This window comes from Pieris rapae, chromosome Z, assembly GCF_905147795.1.
Source record: "Pieris rapae chromosome Z, ilPieRapa1.1, whole genome shotgun sequence".
Lineage (NCBI taxonomy): Eukaryota > Metazoa > Arthropoda > Insecta > Lepidoptera > Pieridae > Pieris > Pieris rapae.
In genome coordinates this window covers 5262420-5275247 of record NC_059534.1, presented here as the reverse complement: position 1 = coordinate 5275247, position 12828 = coordinate 5262420, and the positions used below count along the sequence as shown (strand labels likewise).

Here is a 12828-nt window from a genome sequence, read left to right as displayed (position 1 = left end):
GGCTTCGCACGGGTGCAATGCTGATACTAAATACACTACAGAAAATCTGTGAACGTTGTATATAAAAATGTGGGTTATCCATAAGAGATAGACATATACCATCACGGACTTTTTAATGTGTACAATACTTATAAATATAATATATATTTTGATAAAACTCGTAGGTTTCAGCCTGCGTTTGCAATGTAAGCGGAAAAAATGTAATTATTTACGACACCACATTTAAAACCTCAAAAATAACAGTATTTCTCCACTATTTAATGGATGTTATTATACATATAAACCTTCCTCTTGAATCACTCTATTTATTACAAAAACCGAGAGAAAGCGACTTTGTTTTATACTATGTAGTGATATGTCATATGGAACATGGTGTAGTGGTTGCAGCTCCTTACAAACATTGTGTAAAAAACACTTGGCGATGAAACAGAGTGGCGGAGAGTTTATTGCCAGTTCTTCTCTTCCATTCTACGACCTTGATTTGAGAACTGGCAGTAAATGTAAAATTAGAAGCATTTCATATACATTTTTGTTTTTGACGTTCATAAGTGTACATTGTGTTACCTATATGAATGAATGATTTTGAATTTGAATTTCTAGATAAGTTTTAAATGCTTGCCCAAATGTCGTCACTCATTTTGGCATATTCTTAGTTTACAAGATTATCTATATTTTAATGACATAGTTACACTTAGTCTCTTAGGCCACTTAGTAAGTGGCCTTAGTATGTATATAAGTTAATTATCTAAATATTTTCGACGTCCTGGTGCACAGTTTGTGTTTCCACCACGCCAACTTCTTCTATTTAAGATTATGTATGCAATAAATAAATAAATACAATACAATAATACTTGCGCCCAATAGGCGACCTCACCTGGAGGCAGGATCCTCTTTATAAAAGTTTTTAGGAATAAGTGGTAATGCTGCCCATTTTTCTGTATGTACCTACCATATATGTTGTCTCTGACTGGTACTAATTTTCTTTGAAATTGAGACTAGATAGATAGATAAACAAACTATAAGTAACATTATATTAACAATTTAAATAAAAGCAAACAATTCATTTGTTGCGACAACAAAAAAAAACGTTATCACAATATGTCAATTAAAACCAATAATTAAATAATTTTATTATTTAAGCTTAGGTTTCCTTTTCTTCTTTATTCTTTAATTAAAGTAAAAATATATACTTATACGTAGATAAAGCTGACAAAAGTTTAGGGAGTATAAAATAGATGTCCCCACCGAGCCCGTTTCGTGAATCTGTGATTTGTCAAAATCTATTCTTGCAAACTGACAATTGTCATCTGTTTCCCTTTTCGAAATCTGTGAGCTATGTTGATATGATAGCTATGGAGCCTTTGTCAACATATACGAATTTTATATTGATAATTTATGGTACGTAATACGACATAACTGTGTCTCTTTCTGATTAGAGAACTCTAGTATCCGACGAAAGAGACATACTTATTTTAGAATTAATGGCTTTAATAACTCCAAGTGCCAGAATCGGCCATTTACTAGCTATTGCTTTACTCTTTGGTTATCCGTGATGGCCGCTCCTATACATCCGGATACATCGGAAACTTGAAAAATAAGTTTTAGATTTTGATTTGGTTACACCTACATAGTGAGAGTATTTAAGTATTATGAATTTTTAAAATATTTAAAAACTGAAAAAAAATATTTAGTTGAGTATTTGTGATCCTTTATTTCGTATCCTGTTGACCAACATGATTAGATAAAGGGCGTGAAAACACCTTAAATAACATTATTTTATAATCGAATATGCCATGTAGTGATGTATGTTAATTGCGAATTCCTAAGAAGAACTAAGTGATAGTGTATTAGGTTTAGTCGGTATGCGGCACGACTGCAAAGTCAGCCTGTGTTATGAATGAGGAGGCTCTGTTGGCACGGGCTTCCGAGGAGCGGGAGCGTATCTTTCAGAGATACGAACGCGGCAGAGAGAATCTCGTCGGTCAAATCGACCCGTGGGAAGATCCAGAGTTCGAGGACTATCATAAAACTGATAGGTAAGTGATTACTTCTTGTGACTGACCTTTTGTATTATTAATTATGTTCATACTTGTAAGGTATTAATTAGTAAAAGTACATTAAGTATTGAACTCGAATTGAGAATTCATATAAGACTGGAAATATTGTAATACTTCTACTGTCAAGTCTAAACACAGAAAAATTATATTTATTTTTTGCGTCTTAGTGACAAATCAAAAATTCTAATGTATTCATGGTTTACCTGTTTCAATAACATCCAGATAAAATATGCATTCATATAATGTTGTACTTGTTTTGATATTTGTTTTACTAAGTGTTAATCAAATAAATTGAATAATTTATCAGCTCAGCGAAGTCTATTTTTATGTTTTATATTATTAATGTTACAATGGATTTTTTTTTTATTATTCCTTAAAATCTTACTGTAGAATTAAATTCCTTAAGTGAACTTAAAGAATTTTAACATAATTATTGTAATTACTTTTGAGTATTATAATTGTAAAATTATTATTATTATACTTTACTTTATTGGAAATTTACAAAATTTGTGTATGCTCACTTAACTATTAATATAAGTTCTCTCTTTTTTCTTATTTAACATGTACATAATGTGTTGCATGTGAAGCAGAAAAACTTGTTTTGAGGTATGCAAAGAGAAAGTGTCACACTTTCTTTAACCATGTCTCACAATTTGACATTCTATGGTTTTTTTTTAATATATTTTAATTTGACTATTTTATATTCTTGCTTTATTCAATTACCATTGGGAAACTAAATGTTTTGACTTGAAAGTCTGGGAGGGTTGCTGTCTCGTATGAGTTTGAAAAGACAGTAAAATATTAATTTATGTCTACTTGCAATTAGTAATATTACATATTATTTCAATTTTATCTTGAAATAAGTAAAGACAAAATATAAAAAAATATAAATAAGTACTATAATATAAAAAAACTGTATAAGCTGTTGCGATTTTGTTTAAAATATTGTGACTTATAGCGAATTTTATATAAATTTTTACCCTCAACTGTAGCTTGTTGTAATTGTGCTAAATTACAGAAGGTTAAGTTTCGAGTAAATTAAAATAGATCTGAAGTAGTTCTGTTAATTAATCCTGAGTTAACAAAAAAGAATAAAAAAGAAAACCGTGATGATAGTTATCACTACTAAAACTAAAATAAATGAATTAAAGCTTAGTTATCACAATTCAAAGATTTTTGAAATAATTCAGCATAAATTAGTTATGTTTTCCTTTCAGATATGGTTTCATCCACGATGAGCGTTTGCCGCGAAAAACGGCGCCTCAAAAGATTAATGTTGAAGTCGAAAGGGAGAAGAAATGGGTTAAAATGCTGGCATCCTGGGATTCCCCTGCTACAAAAGAAAAGTTACATAGAAGAATATATAAAGGCATTCCAAATTCTCTAAGAATTAAAATATGGTGTAAACTTTTAGATGTTAATCGAATAAAATCAGATAACCCAGCGAAATATCAAGAAATGTTGAAATTAGCTAAAATTTGGTCGACCGATGTCAGACAAATAGATTCAGATGTAAACAGACAGTTTCGTGAGCATCAATTCTATCGAGAACGATATTCTGAAAAACAATGTTCACTTTTTAATGTTCTATGTGCTTATAGCATGTACAATACTGAAGTTGGTTACTGTCAAGGCATGTCTGGATTGGCTGGTGTTTTACTTATGTATATGGATGAAGAGGATGCATTTTGGGCATTGGCTATTTTACTGTCAGATAAGAAATATAACATGCATGGACTGTATATTGAAGGTTTCCCTAAATTAACCAGGTTCTTAGAGCACCATGATAAGATACTCACAAAGTTTATGCCTAAGTTAAAATTCCATTTTGATAAATATGGATTGGATGCCATTTTATATTCTTTAAAGTGGTATTTTGTTTGTTTTGTTGAACGTGTACCGTTCAGTTTATGTTTGAGAGTTTGGGATATATTTTTACTGGATGGCGAACGTGTTATAACTGCGATGGCGTATACAATTCTTAAGCTTCACAAAAAAGCTATTATGAAGTTAAATGATATGGATCTTATTGTGAATTACATTCAAGTAAGTTTTTTAAATCATTCCAACAATTTAATTTTGTAGGAAATTGTTATTAATAATCATTAAGATTACTATTGTCTCACACAACAGTTGTGAGAAAAATATTTTCATTATTTTTTATGGTCAGCATAGAAACAATGAAAAGCATAATCTGATTCTCATGTGTTTTAGGTGAAACTGCATAAAGACTTTGGTTATGAAGATGACATAGTTATCTACAATTTAGAACGATCCATGGAAGAATTGAAGCGGGCGAAATTGGACTATCCTGGTCTACCACCACCGAATGAGTTACCTAAAAGGCAACTTGGAGTTTTCATTGAGCCAGATAAAAAATCTAAAATTGGTCAGCGAGCTGAAAATTTCTCTGATACGGAGAAACACGCCAGGGCTACTGTGATTTTAAGGTAATTAACGGTTCCTGTGCTTTCTTTGTGTTTCTTGTTAACTCTTTAACACATTTATAGGTTAGAAAGAAATATTTGTTTTGGGTATAAGTCATAAAAGGTATTTGCTGTTTACATCTAAACATCAATTAAACTTATATTTATTTTCATTATTTAACCCATGTAAGCCATAAATAGTTATGATTGTAAATTTATTATCTTTATGTGCCCTATTTTGGCAAAAGTATCCTCCAAATCCTGCCATTCCTCTCAGCACTGTAACATCTGAGACCTTAGTTGTTCTTCTAATATGTATTCTTTATTTTATCTATTCAGTTCCGTTACATACATCCCTTCATCTATGTTTGTCACTCGTGTAACCTATGCTGGGCTTTAGCCGGTGTTCAAGCTTATCTATATGTTAATACAAGTATTTAAACATAAGAGAACGAGAATAGTAATAAAGAAGAAAGGCTTTCAATACTTGCCCTAAATGTATTTAATTTTTACAGACGTGAAAAAGCAGCCGTAGAGTTGCAGGAGCTCAGGGTGTCACAAAGCGACACTGTCTCAGGTAATTTAGACGCGTCTGTACCTTCATCGAAATCATCTTCAATAGTATCATTAAACTCAGATAAATTCACACATCTTTAATTTAATTTTGGTGACACACCAATACAAACTTTCTTTTCATGTACGTTATTTAGGGTAAGATATGAGACTTACAATGAACGTTAAAATTGAAAAAGTTAATTAATTAATTCAATTTATTCATTCAAGTATTCTATTCTTATCGGAATCTCACTTTGTTAATAGTGTGTCAGCATAGTTAATTTTGCTTTTTATATTACTTTTGTAGATAGGAATATAGATCGTACGAGATACTCAGTTGCATGATATAAATTAGTTATTATTGTTAACCGATCACGAATGGCAGTTTAGTATTTAGTTACATGGTTGCAAATAAATAATGTTTGTACTTGTTAAATTAATCGTTTAATGTGTCAACAAATTGTGATCATTCTTAGAGTACAAATGAAAATCACATCACAATTTATGGATAGAAAGACAATTTACACTTCCCTAGTTCTCATATTAAACTTATCTTGTCTTATATTCTGTGACGAAATAAAGGGCGCTTGACATGATTTAATATTTCACTATCTAGGTCGAGTGCCTCTTAAAGTAATCTATAAAGTAAGAGAAAATGACACGCCAAGGGGTGAAGTAGGCTTTTAAACGTTTTCAAAGTTACGTAGCAGAATATTTAAATATGTAATAATACGTGGCTCAATCAAAATGTAAGAACATGCTGCAGTATTTGGTGCCAATTGATTATTTAAAATTGAAATAAGGCTATGTTCCTCATAACAAAAATCAGGGTCTCTTTAACCACCTAGATTATAAGTACGAATCGAAGCCATTACACGATATTTTTTTGTATTGTTTAAGTACTCAAATGCATGTAAATAAGTTTTTATTTATGCCATCTTAAAAATTAATTAGCAATTACTGTGTTCATGTTAATTATTGTATAGTATCGAGTTAAGTTTCACACAAAATTGTCTATTGTTGGCTTGCCATGTCTTGATTCATTCCATTTATCACTGTGGGTTAAACATGTTACCTCCGCACCAAAATAACGGGAATGTACGTCAGTATCATGCCGGAAAATACTGCGCAAAAGACACTGAAAATATTGTTATTACAATTAAAATATGGATTTACGCATTAGCAATTAATCAATCTCTTCATTCATAAAAATTAATTACAAAAAAGTTTGAGTTGAAGACAAAGACATATTCATAATTAAAACGTATTTATTGAAAGGTTTTTCTCCTATGAATTTTGCTCGATGTAGGCGAGATAAACGACGCGGATATTAAATCCCTAGTTCTAAATGCGGGGGTGATACATGATATGCTCTGGCATGGTGTGGGTTATATGGAGGTGGGTTTATGTCATTAACTGTTTACTAACGTCTAGGATATGCGGACCGCATACTAACAAATAAACTAAGAATCTTCACGTTGTTTTTTCGCTCTTTTTGGGAAATCTCTGCTCAATATACGAATAAACCCACCCCCAAGATGCTCGCAATTAGTTTTTAAGAACTTATATAATATTTAATGTACCTATAGGTACAGTGTTGAAGTTCTTATAATAAATTTTTTTACTTAACGCATGAGATTTCATTTTACACACAAATTAATGACGAATCCTGTAGGAAATAATGTTAATTAAAATTTACAAGTTAGGTGTAACGAGTACCCGCTAAAGATGTTTATTTACAGATGAGAGATGTGAGCTCCCTCTCCATACTTCTCAAGCGTCAATGAATATTCTCGCCCCTAGTCCGCTTTTCGAACCTCCGAGTTATTTAATAAAAAAAGACAAATTAAAAATGAGTTTCTTATAAATATTGGTATAGAGCAGAGATTTTCTTTTGATGAGCATGATGCACAGTTTGTTGCTTAAATTGTACGTGTTTAAGCTTTGGTAAGTTTTTCTTTTTTTGCCTGCATGCTTAGTATGTTTTAGATATGTTGAATATCTTTTGACTTCTGTGTTTCCGAAAAAAAAACAGAACCATACAAGTCGTAGATTTTGCTGTGGGAATGCATTTGACAGTTCTGAGAAGTATATATCATTCGTAGTACAGACGTCTGTGTTTTAAATAAGTAACAAGCGTTAGTTGCGAAGGATTTATTTGACACAAATGTAAAATATTAATACTTGTCGTTGTTTAATAATGTTCATAGTGTCGTTAGTAGGTAGACCTGAATTTTCATTCGCTCTTTATAAAGTTTAAATTTATGGCACTAAGAAGACATTGAAAAATTGTCGTTTTGTGTCTGAAAACCCCAATTATTGGAGATCATAATGACTCCCACGTAGTCAGTAATCCTTTACAGTCAGTTATTGTTGATAAAATAGGCGAGAAAATTGGCGTGTACTACAATACTACAAATATATATAAATACTACAATAGGAAAGCTACGATTAAACATGCCTATAACTATAGACAATCGTTTTCTTACGCGAATAATATAGTAAAAGTATTGAAAATTAAATTGATGATTTGTCAATAAAATTGACGTTATTATATTAAATACACTACGTTCGCCTTAATAAGGCCGTGTAGGTAGGTGAACAGTCTTGCCCATGTATATTCGTTTTCAAATTTATGTCCTTACTAAAAACAATATTGTAACGATTTAAATGACGTATTATAAGCTTCAAACTAGATAAAATGTCACCATTTTCACTTTTAATCGAACTAAAGAATCAATAAAACAAAACAATTACTATTTGAAGCTTATACCACGAATAATTGTTAGTGTTATTTCATGGTTTATAATCGGCTTATGTAAATACTATCTCTATGTCCTAGGACTTGATTTATATCATAGTTTATAGGAAGGTGACTGGTAATTTCAGAGCACAGCACGGTAGCCGGCGTCCGTTGCGAGGACTCATTATCTGTGCTTGGATCAAGACGCTCCCTAGCGGACACAAGTGTAACCAGTACCGCGGATTTGAGTGTTTTCTCAAGTGGACGGTCCCATGCACCAGAGAACTCATTAGATACACATAGCAACATTAGCGATGACGCTACCGGGTCAGATGGGTGAGATTTTATGTAGAGCTTAGATAGATGTGCGCCAAAGCGGACATTTCACGCTAATCAAATAAAAAATAAATCTTGTCACAGTAACACAATAAAAACGAGAACTCTTGCTATCAAATAAGTTCCTAGCTAGAAAGCGATTCAGTATGATTGTACTTGAAATAGTAGGTATTATGTACTACTAGCGCCCGTGCGGGGTACCTTGACCCGTAAATCTTGAGGATTTTAGCCCTAAGCCGTCATAAATGATAGATATTGGTAGAAATGTTTAATTCCGTGCAGTAGTGTTTAAGTTTCTCGACATACCGATAGACTCATAAACGAACATGCTGTCGCTGACTTGAAGGCATTATTAATCTCTACAGACTCAATATTATCTCTATATTCTCGAACTCAGTCATATTGGCCTCATCGTTGAGGCCGTTTTTTCTCCGAATATGCAAATCCGTCTCTACGAAATAGTATTTTTATTTTTTGGGTGAATATTAAACAACTCTGGTGGAATAATTTTTGAAATTCGGTTCAATAGATCCACAGATTACTTCCAACCTCACAATCTACCTCATTATTATTTAAGTATATCACGCAAAAATTGCTGAATTAACTTAACAGTTGTGTTACTATGCTCTTACAATTTGGTTAATATTTTACATTAAAAAGATTTGTTCCTTAAAGATCTATAAAATAGTTATTATTCTATTAGCGGATCGGCTTTAATTTCTTTGAACGTGCGTCATAGAATACACCCAAGACTTTTTGGCTCGGTCAGATGTTTACCCATCTTGCGGGATATATTATTTATATAACGCTAAAAAAATATGCGATTTATTGATTTTATTTATTGCGAAAGTATTATTACTATCCTTACGTATCAAAATTATTTATTAATACCCGAGTTCTTTTTGTAACTTAAGAGCTTTCAGTGTTTCAAGTCTATTTTTTATTTTATTCGCTTTGGTGTACTTTGCACAAACTACGACACTTTATGAATTATGTTCAAAGAAGTTACCTATAGACTATATACTTTAGTAGAACTAGAAGTTATCGAAATTACTGTATTTATAACGAGTGATGTGGTAGTCGCTATCTAGAATTAAGGGAATTTTGGACGGATTAAGGGAATATGTAATTAAATCGACTCATATAACATTGAGTATACACTGCATGTTGTAAACCGAAACACATGATAACAATTTTTTAACCTATATTTATTTGAATTATCAATCGTTATCGGTAACGTACATATATCATAAAGTGTCGGAGTAAATATTTCATCTAATGACAAAATATAAATAGTTGTGTTGTTGTAGATGTGTAGGTAAACTTAAAAAAATAGTTGTTATAAAAGAAATATGTGATTGATCTGTTTTGCACATAATTATTGTCTTGCACGTATTGATAGAAAAATCTAGTTGAAACTGTTAAAATTTTCTCTATCTAATTATCTTATAAACATAGTCGTCTATAGAATTTTAAATATATTGAATATGTCTAAGTTATTTATATACGCCTTCTTAATTCAATGACGTATTTTAAGTGCCAAAGAGTAAAATGATAACACATGTCTACACATTTAAACGAAACTTGAAACTAAACGCGAATTTAAATCGCGGATGTTTTCCGTTACCTCGACTCTAACCAAAACACGCTTAGATCAGTTTTACCTATCATCTAGATGCAAACAAACATTCATAGTCTTTGAGGCCTGTAGCACGTTTATGAGCTTATATCGTATGAATACGCTTAAGGTGGGGTCAGAAGGAACGTTACAAAGCGACACGATGGCAGAGTTGGAGGTCAAACTCAAAGAAGACCGTGTCTTAACAAAGTGGAATTACCCACGTGCAGGGGAGGTTGGTCACGTCACCCTGCCCATTGAAACAGTTATCTCAAACGCCTGATTTAATGATCATACGAATCAATTAACTGAGTTCTAGCCACGGAATAAATCTAAGATAAGCGTTCTAGAACCATTGACGCCGCTTACATTTTTGTTTTATGTATGATTGTTTAATCACATGCTTTAGACATATGCCACTGCCTCAATACTGTCTTTATTTATTCCGTGTTTTAAAATGACCCTGAATTTTACATGGAATTAAAAGAAACAGCTAGAATTCAATAAAAAATAATTTTAAATAAATGATCTTAACGCAAATGGATTTATAGATAAGAATGACTGTCAAAGGTTTATGTAGCGGGTGAAATTTAAATTTTATAAATATTTGTTTAATAATAACGTTTAGTAAAAACTACGATTGGTATTTGGGAACAATGTAGTAATAAAGTTTGTTTGGGTGAACGCGCGTTCGTTGATTGTCAATTGGCTAACATATATGAAGAAATTAACATGGCTATTATATAATAAAAATAACTGATTTAAATACTGATAAATATCGATAAATCTGTGAGAAAATACATATATTGGAAGTAAATTATTTATATCCCAATTGACAAAACCTTCGCATCTTTTTCATAATGTTATTAAGTTATTATTAAATTTATTTTGTATATGGTGTTGGATTAACAATTTATACTTTCATAGTTAAAGCTCGCAATATTTCAAATGCCGAACTATATTTACGCTTTGCGAGTCATTTTTATACCTCATTTTAAACATTAAATTGGGCGTTTGTTATAGTGATAGTTATCGTGCCTTCACTCATTTTAGAATTCAACTATATAACCGATGATTTTGACTGCAACTCACTATTTTTTCCGACTGGTACTTCATTGTATCGATCAGGGCCTTTTTAGAAGTTAATACTGCATTGCTAAGTCAATGCTGGTACTCTGTAAACCCAATTGCGAATTCAATGTTGAGTATTTGTATCATGCGATCCCTAGGCGATATCGGCGCAATGGACGATTTTATACAAAAGCTTTGGAATCATTATCGCTGTAGGAAGTTAGTGTGCCAGTGCTGGTCATTGTGCTGTTTACCAGATAAATAATAACGTCCTTATGCAATTATATATTTTAGTCTATGGTTTTATATCACGCAGCTACATTGGATATGTTTCCATCGGCTAGAGCTTGCTATACTGAGCCTATACCATTAACCATTTTGCTGGGGTTTACTGTCAATGCCAGTTTAGCTATAAACCGACTGTCGCCTGATTACCATGCTTCTCCACAGGTCCGGGATATGCGGCCTAAGCATTCAAAGAGCTATGTCTACGCCAAGACAGACCGTCCATTCAACGCCACGCGGCAGCCCACACCCATCTTCAGTGTCACCAGCTTCGGAGGACGTTGTTCGTATTCACGTCACCTATAGCCCGCTAGCCACCAGCCCATCCCACTTGCGGCCCGTAAGTCCTTCGAAATACAAATCATATGATGTACAGAAGCCCACCTCTCTAGGTTTTTATGCTACGAATGGATCAACTAATACTGAGAATACTATAAGAATTCAAGTGCCATCCGAAGAATTATTAACTCCAATAGTCGATTCCGGGCGTATTATCTCACAAAGATACATCGAATCTCATTCGGGAATCTATGATATTAAATAAGGCTTTTATTGTATACAGATTGCGTTTATTTAGTGGCATAAAAATTATAAAAAATGTTTAATGTTACTTAAGATTTCAAATTTCGTTCATTCCATATACTGTGACGCAGTAATGCCAGTATTGTTTTACATAAGTATTACGTCCAAGTTCTTTAAAATAGTGTATACTATATTGGAAATCTTTCTCCCTTTAAAATTAAATCAGTGTAGGCTCCGTTACATGTGATGTATTTATCTGTCTTTCACTACAGTGTAACAACAGGCAGATCTGAGTTAGAAATTATTGAAATACATTTGACGAATTTGTTGCATACGGCTGCATCGAATAAAAAACATTATTATACGTATTATATGTATAAGGTACCATACTTATACATATTATTAAATGCATGTATAAACATGATCACTTAATGGTCACAAAAAGCTATAGTCAACGCATTATTAACTGAGGATATTTATCTGTCTGTCTCGCTCACACTTACAGGTCTATGTGTCTACGTGATGTATGTTAGAATTGTAGGGGTGCATATCGATAATGGGATAGGTACGGTCGATAAGCTGAATTACACTAGCCTTTCGCTAGACTCGATTGACATCGCCGCACAAAGATTTAAAAAATTACATCGTAAAATTACAAAGATATTATATTGATAAAAATCCTGTCCGAATACATTTTACTAAAAAAATGCTAGTTTAATCCGCGCGAAAATGATTTTATAGGTAGGTGATTAGTTGCAATAGGTAACTGCGTCCACCATTGCATACCAAAATATAATGCTTTCTAATATACATATATGTATATAAGATCGAATAATTATTACAATTTATTGTAATAAGTAATAGGTCATGCGACTTAATAAATCTTATTTCGTACGCGTCATTTATCTGCAAAAATTATGTACTTTTAGTTTTTCAAATTAATGAATTACTTAAACTTTACTAACGAAAATTGTCAATTTAACTCAAAATTAAATGCCACAACGGATCTCGTACTGCACAGACTGTATAACCTTATCTTAATTGTAGATAATATTTTTTAAGCCATGATTGTGTTATTGTCAAAAGTTTCGTTAACCATATACACATGATATATAACACAGGCGGACAACTATCACATGTTAACTCGGTACAAAAAAACTTAGCTTGGTGGTTGACCTCTGCATAACTAAAGGCTTTATGACAATGCTATTGCAA

The 12828-nt window shown here is 32.2% G+C and overlaps 1 protein-coding gene across 3 annotated transcripts; it reads left to right on the top strand.

Annotated features, from left to right (window-relative positions):
• Positions 1 to 1428: 1428 nt before the first annotated feature.
• Positions 1429 to 12041, top strand: LOC110999795 (USP6 N-terminal-like protein). 3 transcript variants are annotated; one of them, XM_022269037.2, is made up of 6 exons: positions 1429 to 2036; positions 3275 to 4103; positions 4272 to 4507; positions 4999 to 5060; positions 7928 to 8108; positions 11257 to 12041. In XM_022269037.2, exons 1-6 carry the CDS (start codon positions 1894 to 1896, stop codon positions 11633 to 11635), a joined length of 1830 nt encoding a protein of 609 aa, XP_022124729.2. In that variant the 5' UTR covers positions 1429 to 1893; the 3' UTR covers positions 11636 to 12041. The 3 variants fall into 3 exon arrangements, with proteins under 3 accessions (XP_022124729.2, XP_022124721.2, XP_045490054.1); XM_022269029.2 differs by having other exon boundaries at positions 1430 to 2036; positions 7928 to 8117; XM_045634098.1 differs by lacking the exon at positions 7928 to 8108 and having other exon boundaries at positions 1437 to 2036; positions 11257 to 11404.
• The last annotated feature ends 787 nt before the right edge of the window (positions 12042 to 12828 follow it).

Bases quoted from the DNA above. Each gene is read 5' to 3' on its own strand.
- LOC110999795 (XM_022269029.2), top strand. From the start codon at position 1,894: ATGAATGAGGAGGCTCTGTTGGCACGGGCTTCCGAGGAGCGGGAGCGT. The intron at 4,104-4,271 runs GTAAGTTTTTTA...CATGTGTTTTAG, and splicing joins TTATTGTGAATTACATTCAA to GTGAAACTGCATAAAGACTT. The intron at 5,061-7,927 runs GTAATTTAGACG...TGGTAATTTCAG, and splicing joins ACAAAGCGACACTGTCTCAG to AGCACAGCACGGTAGCCGGC.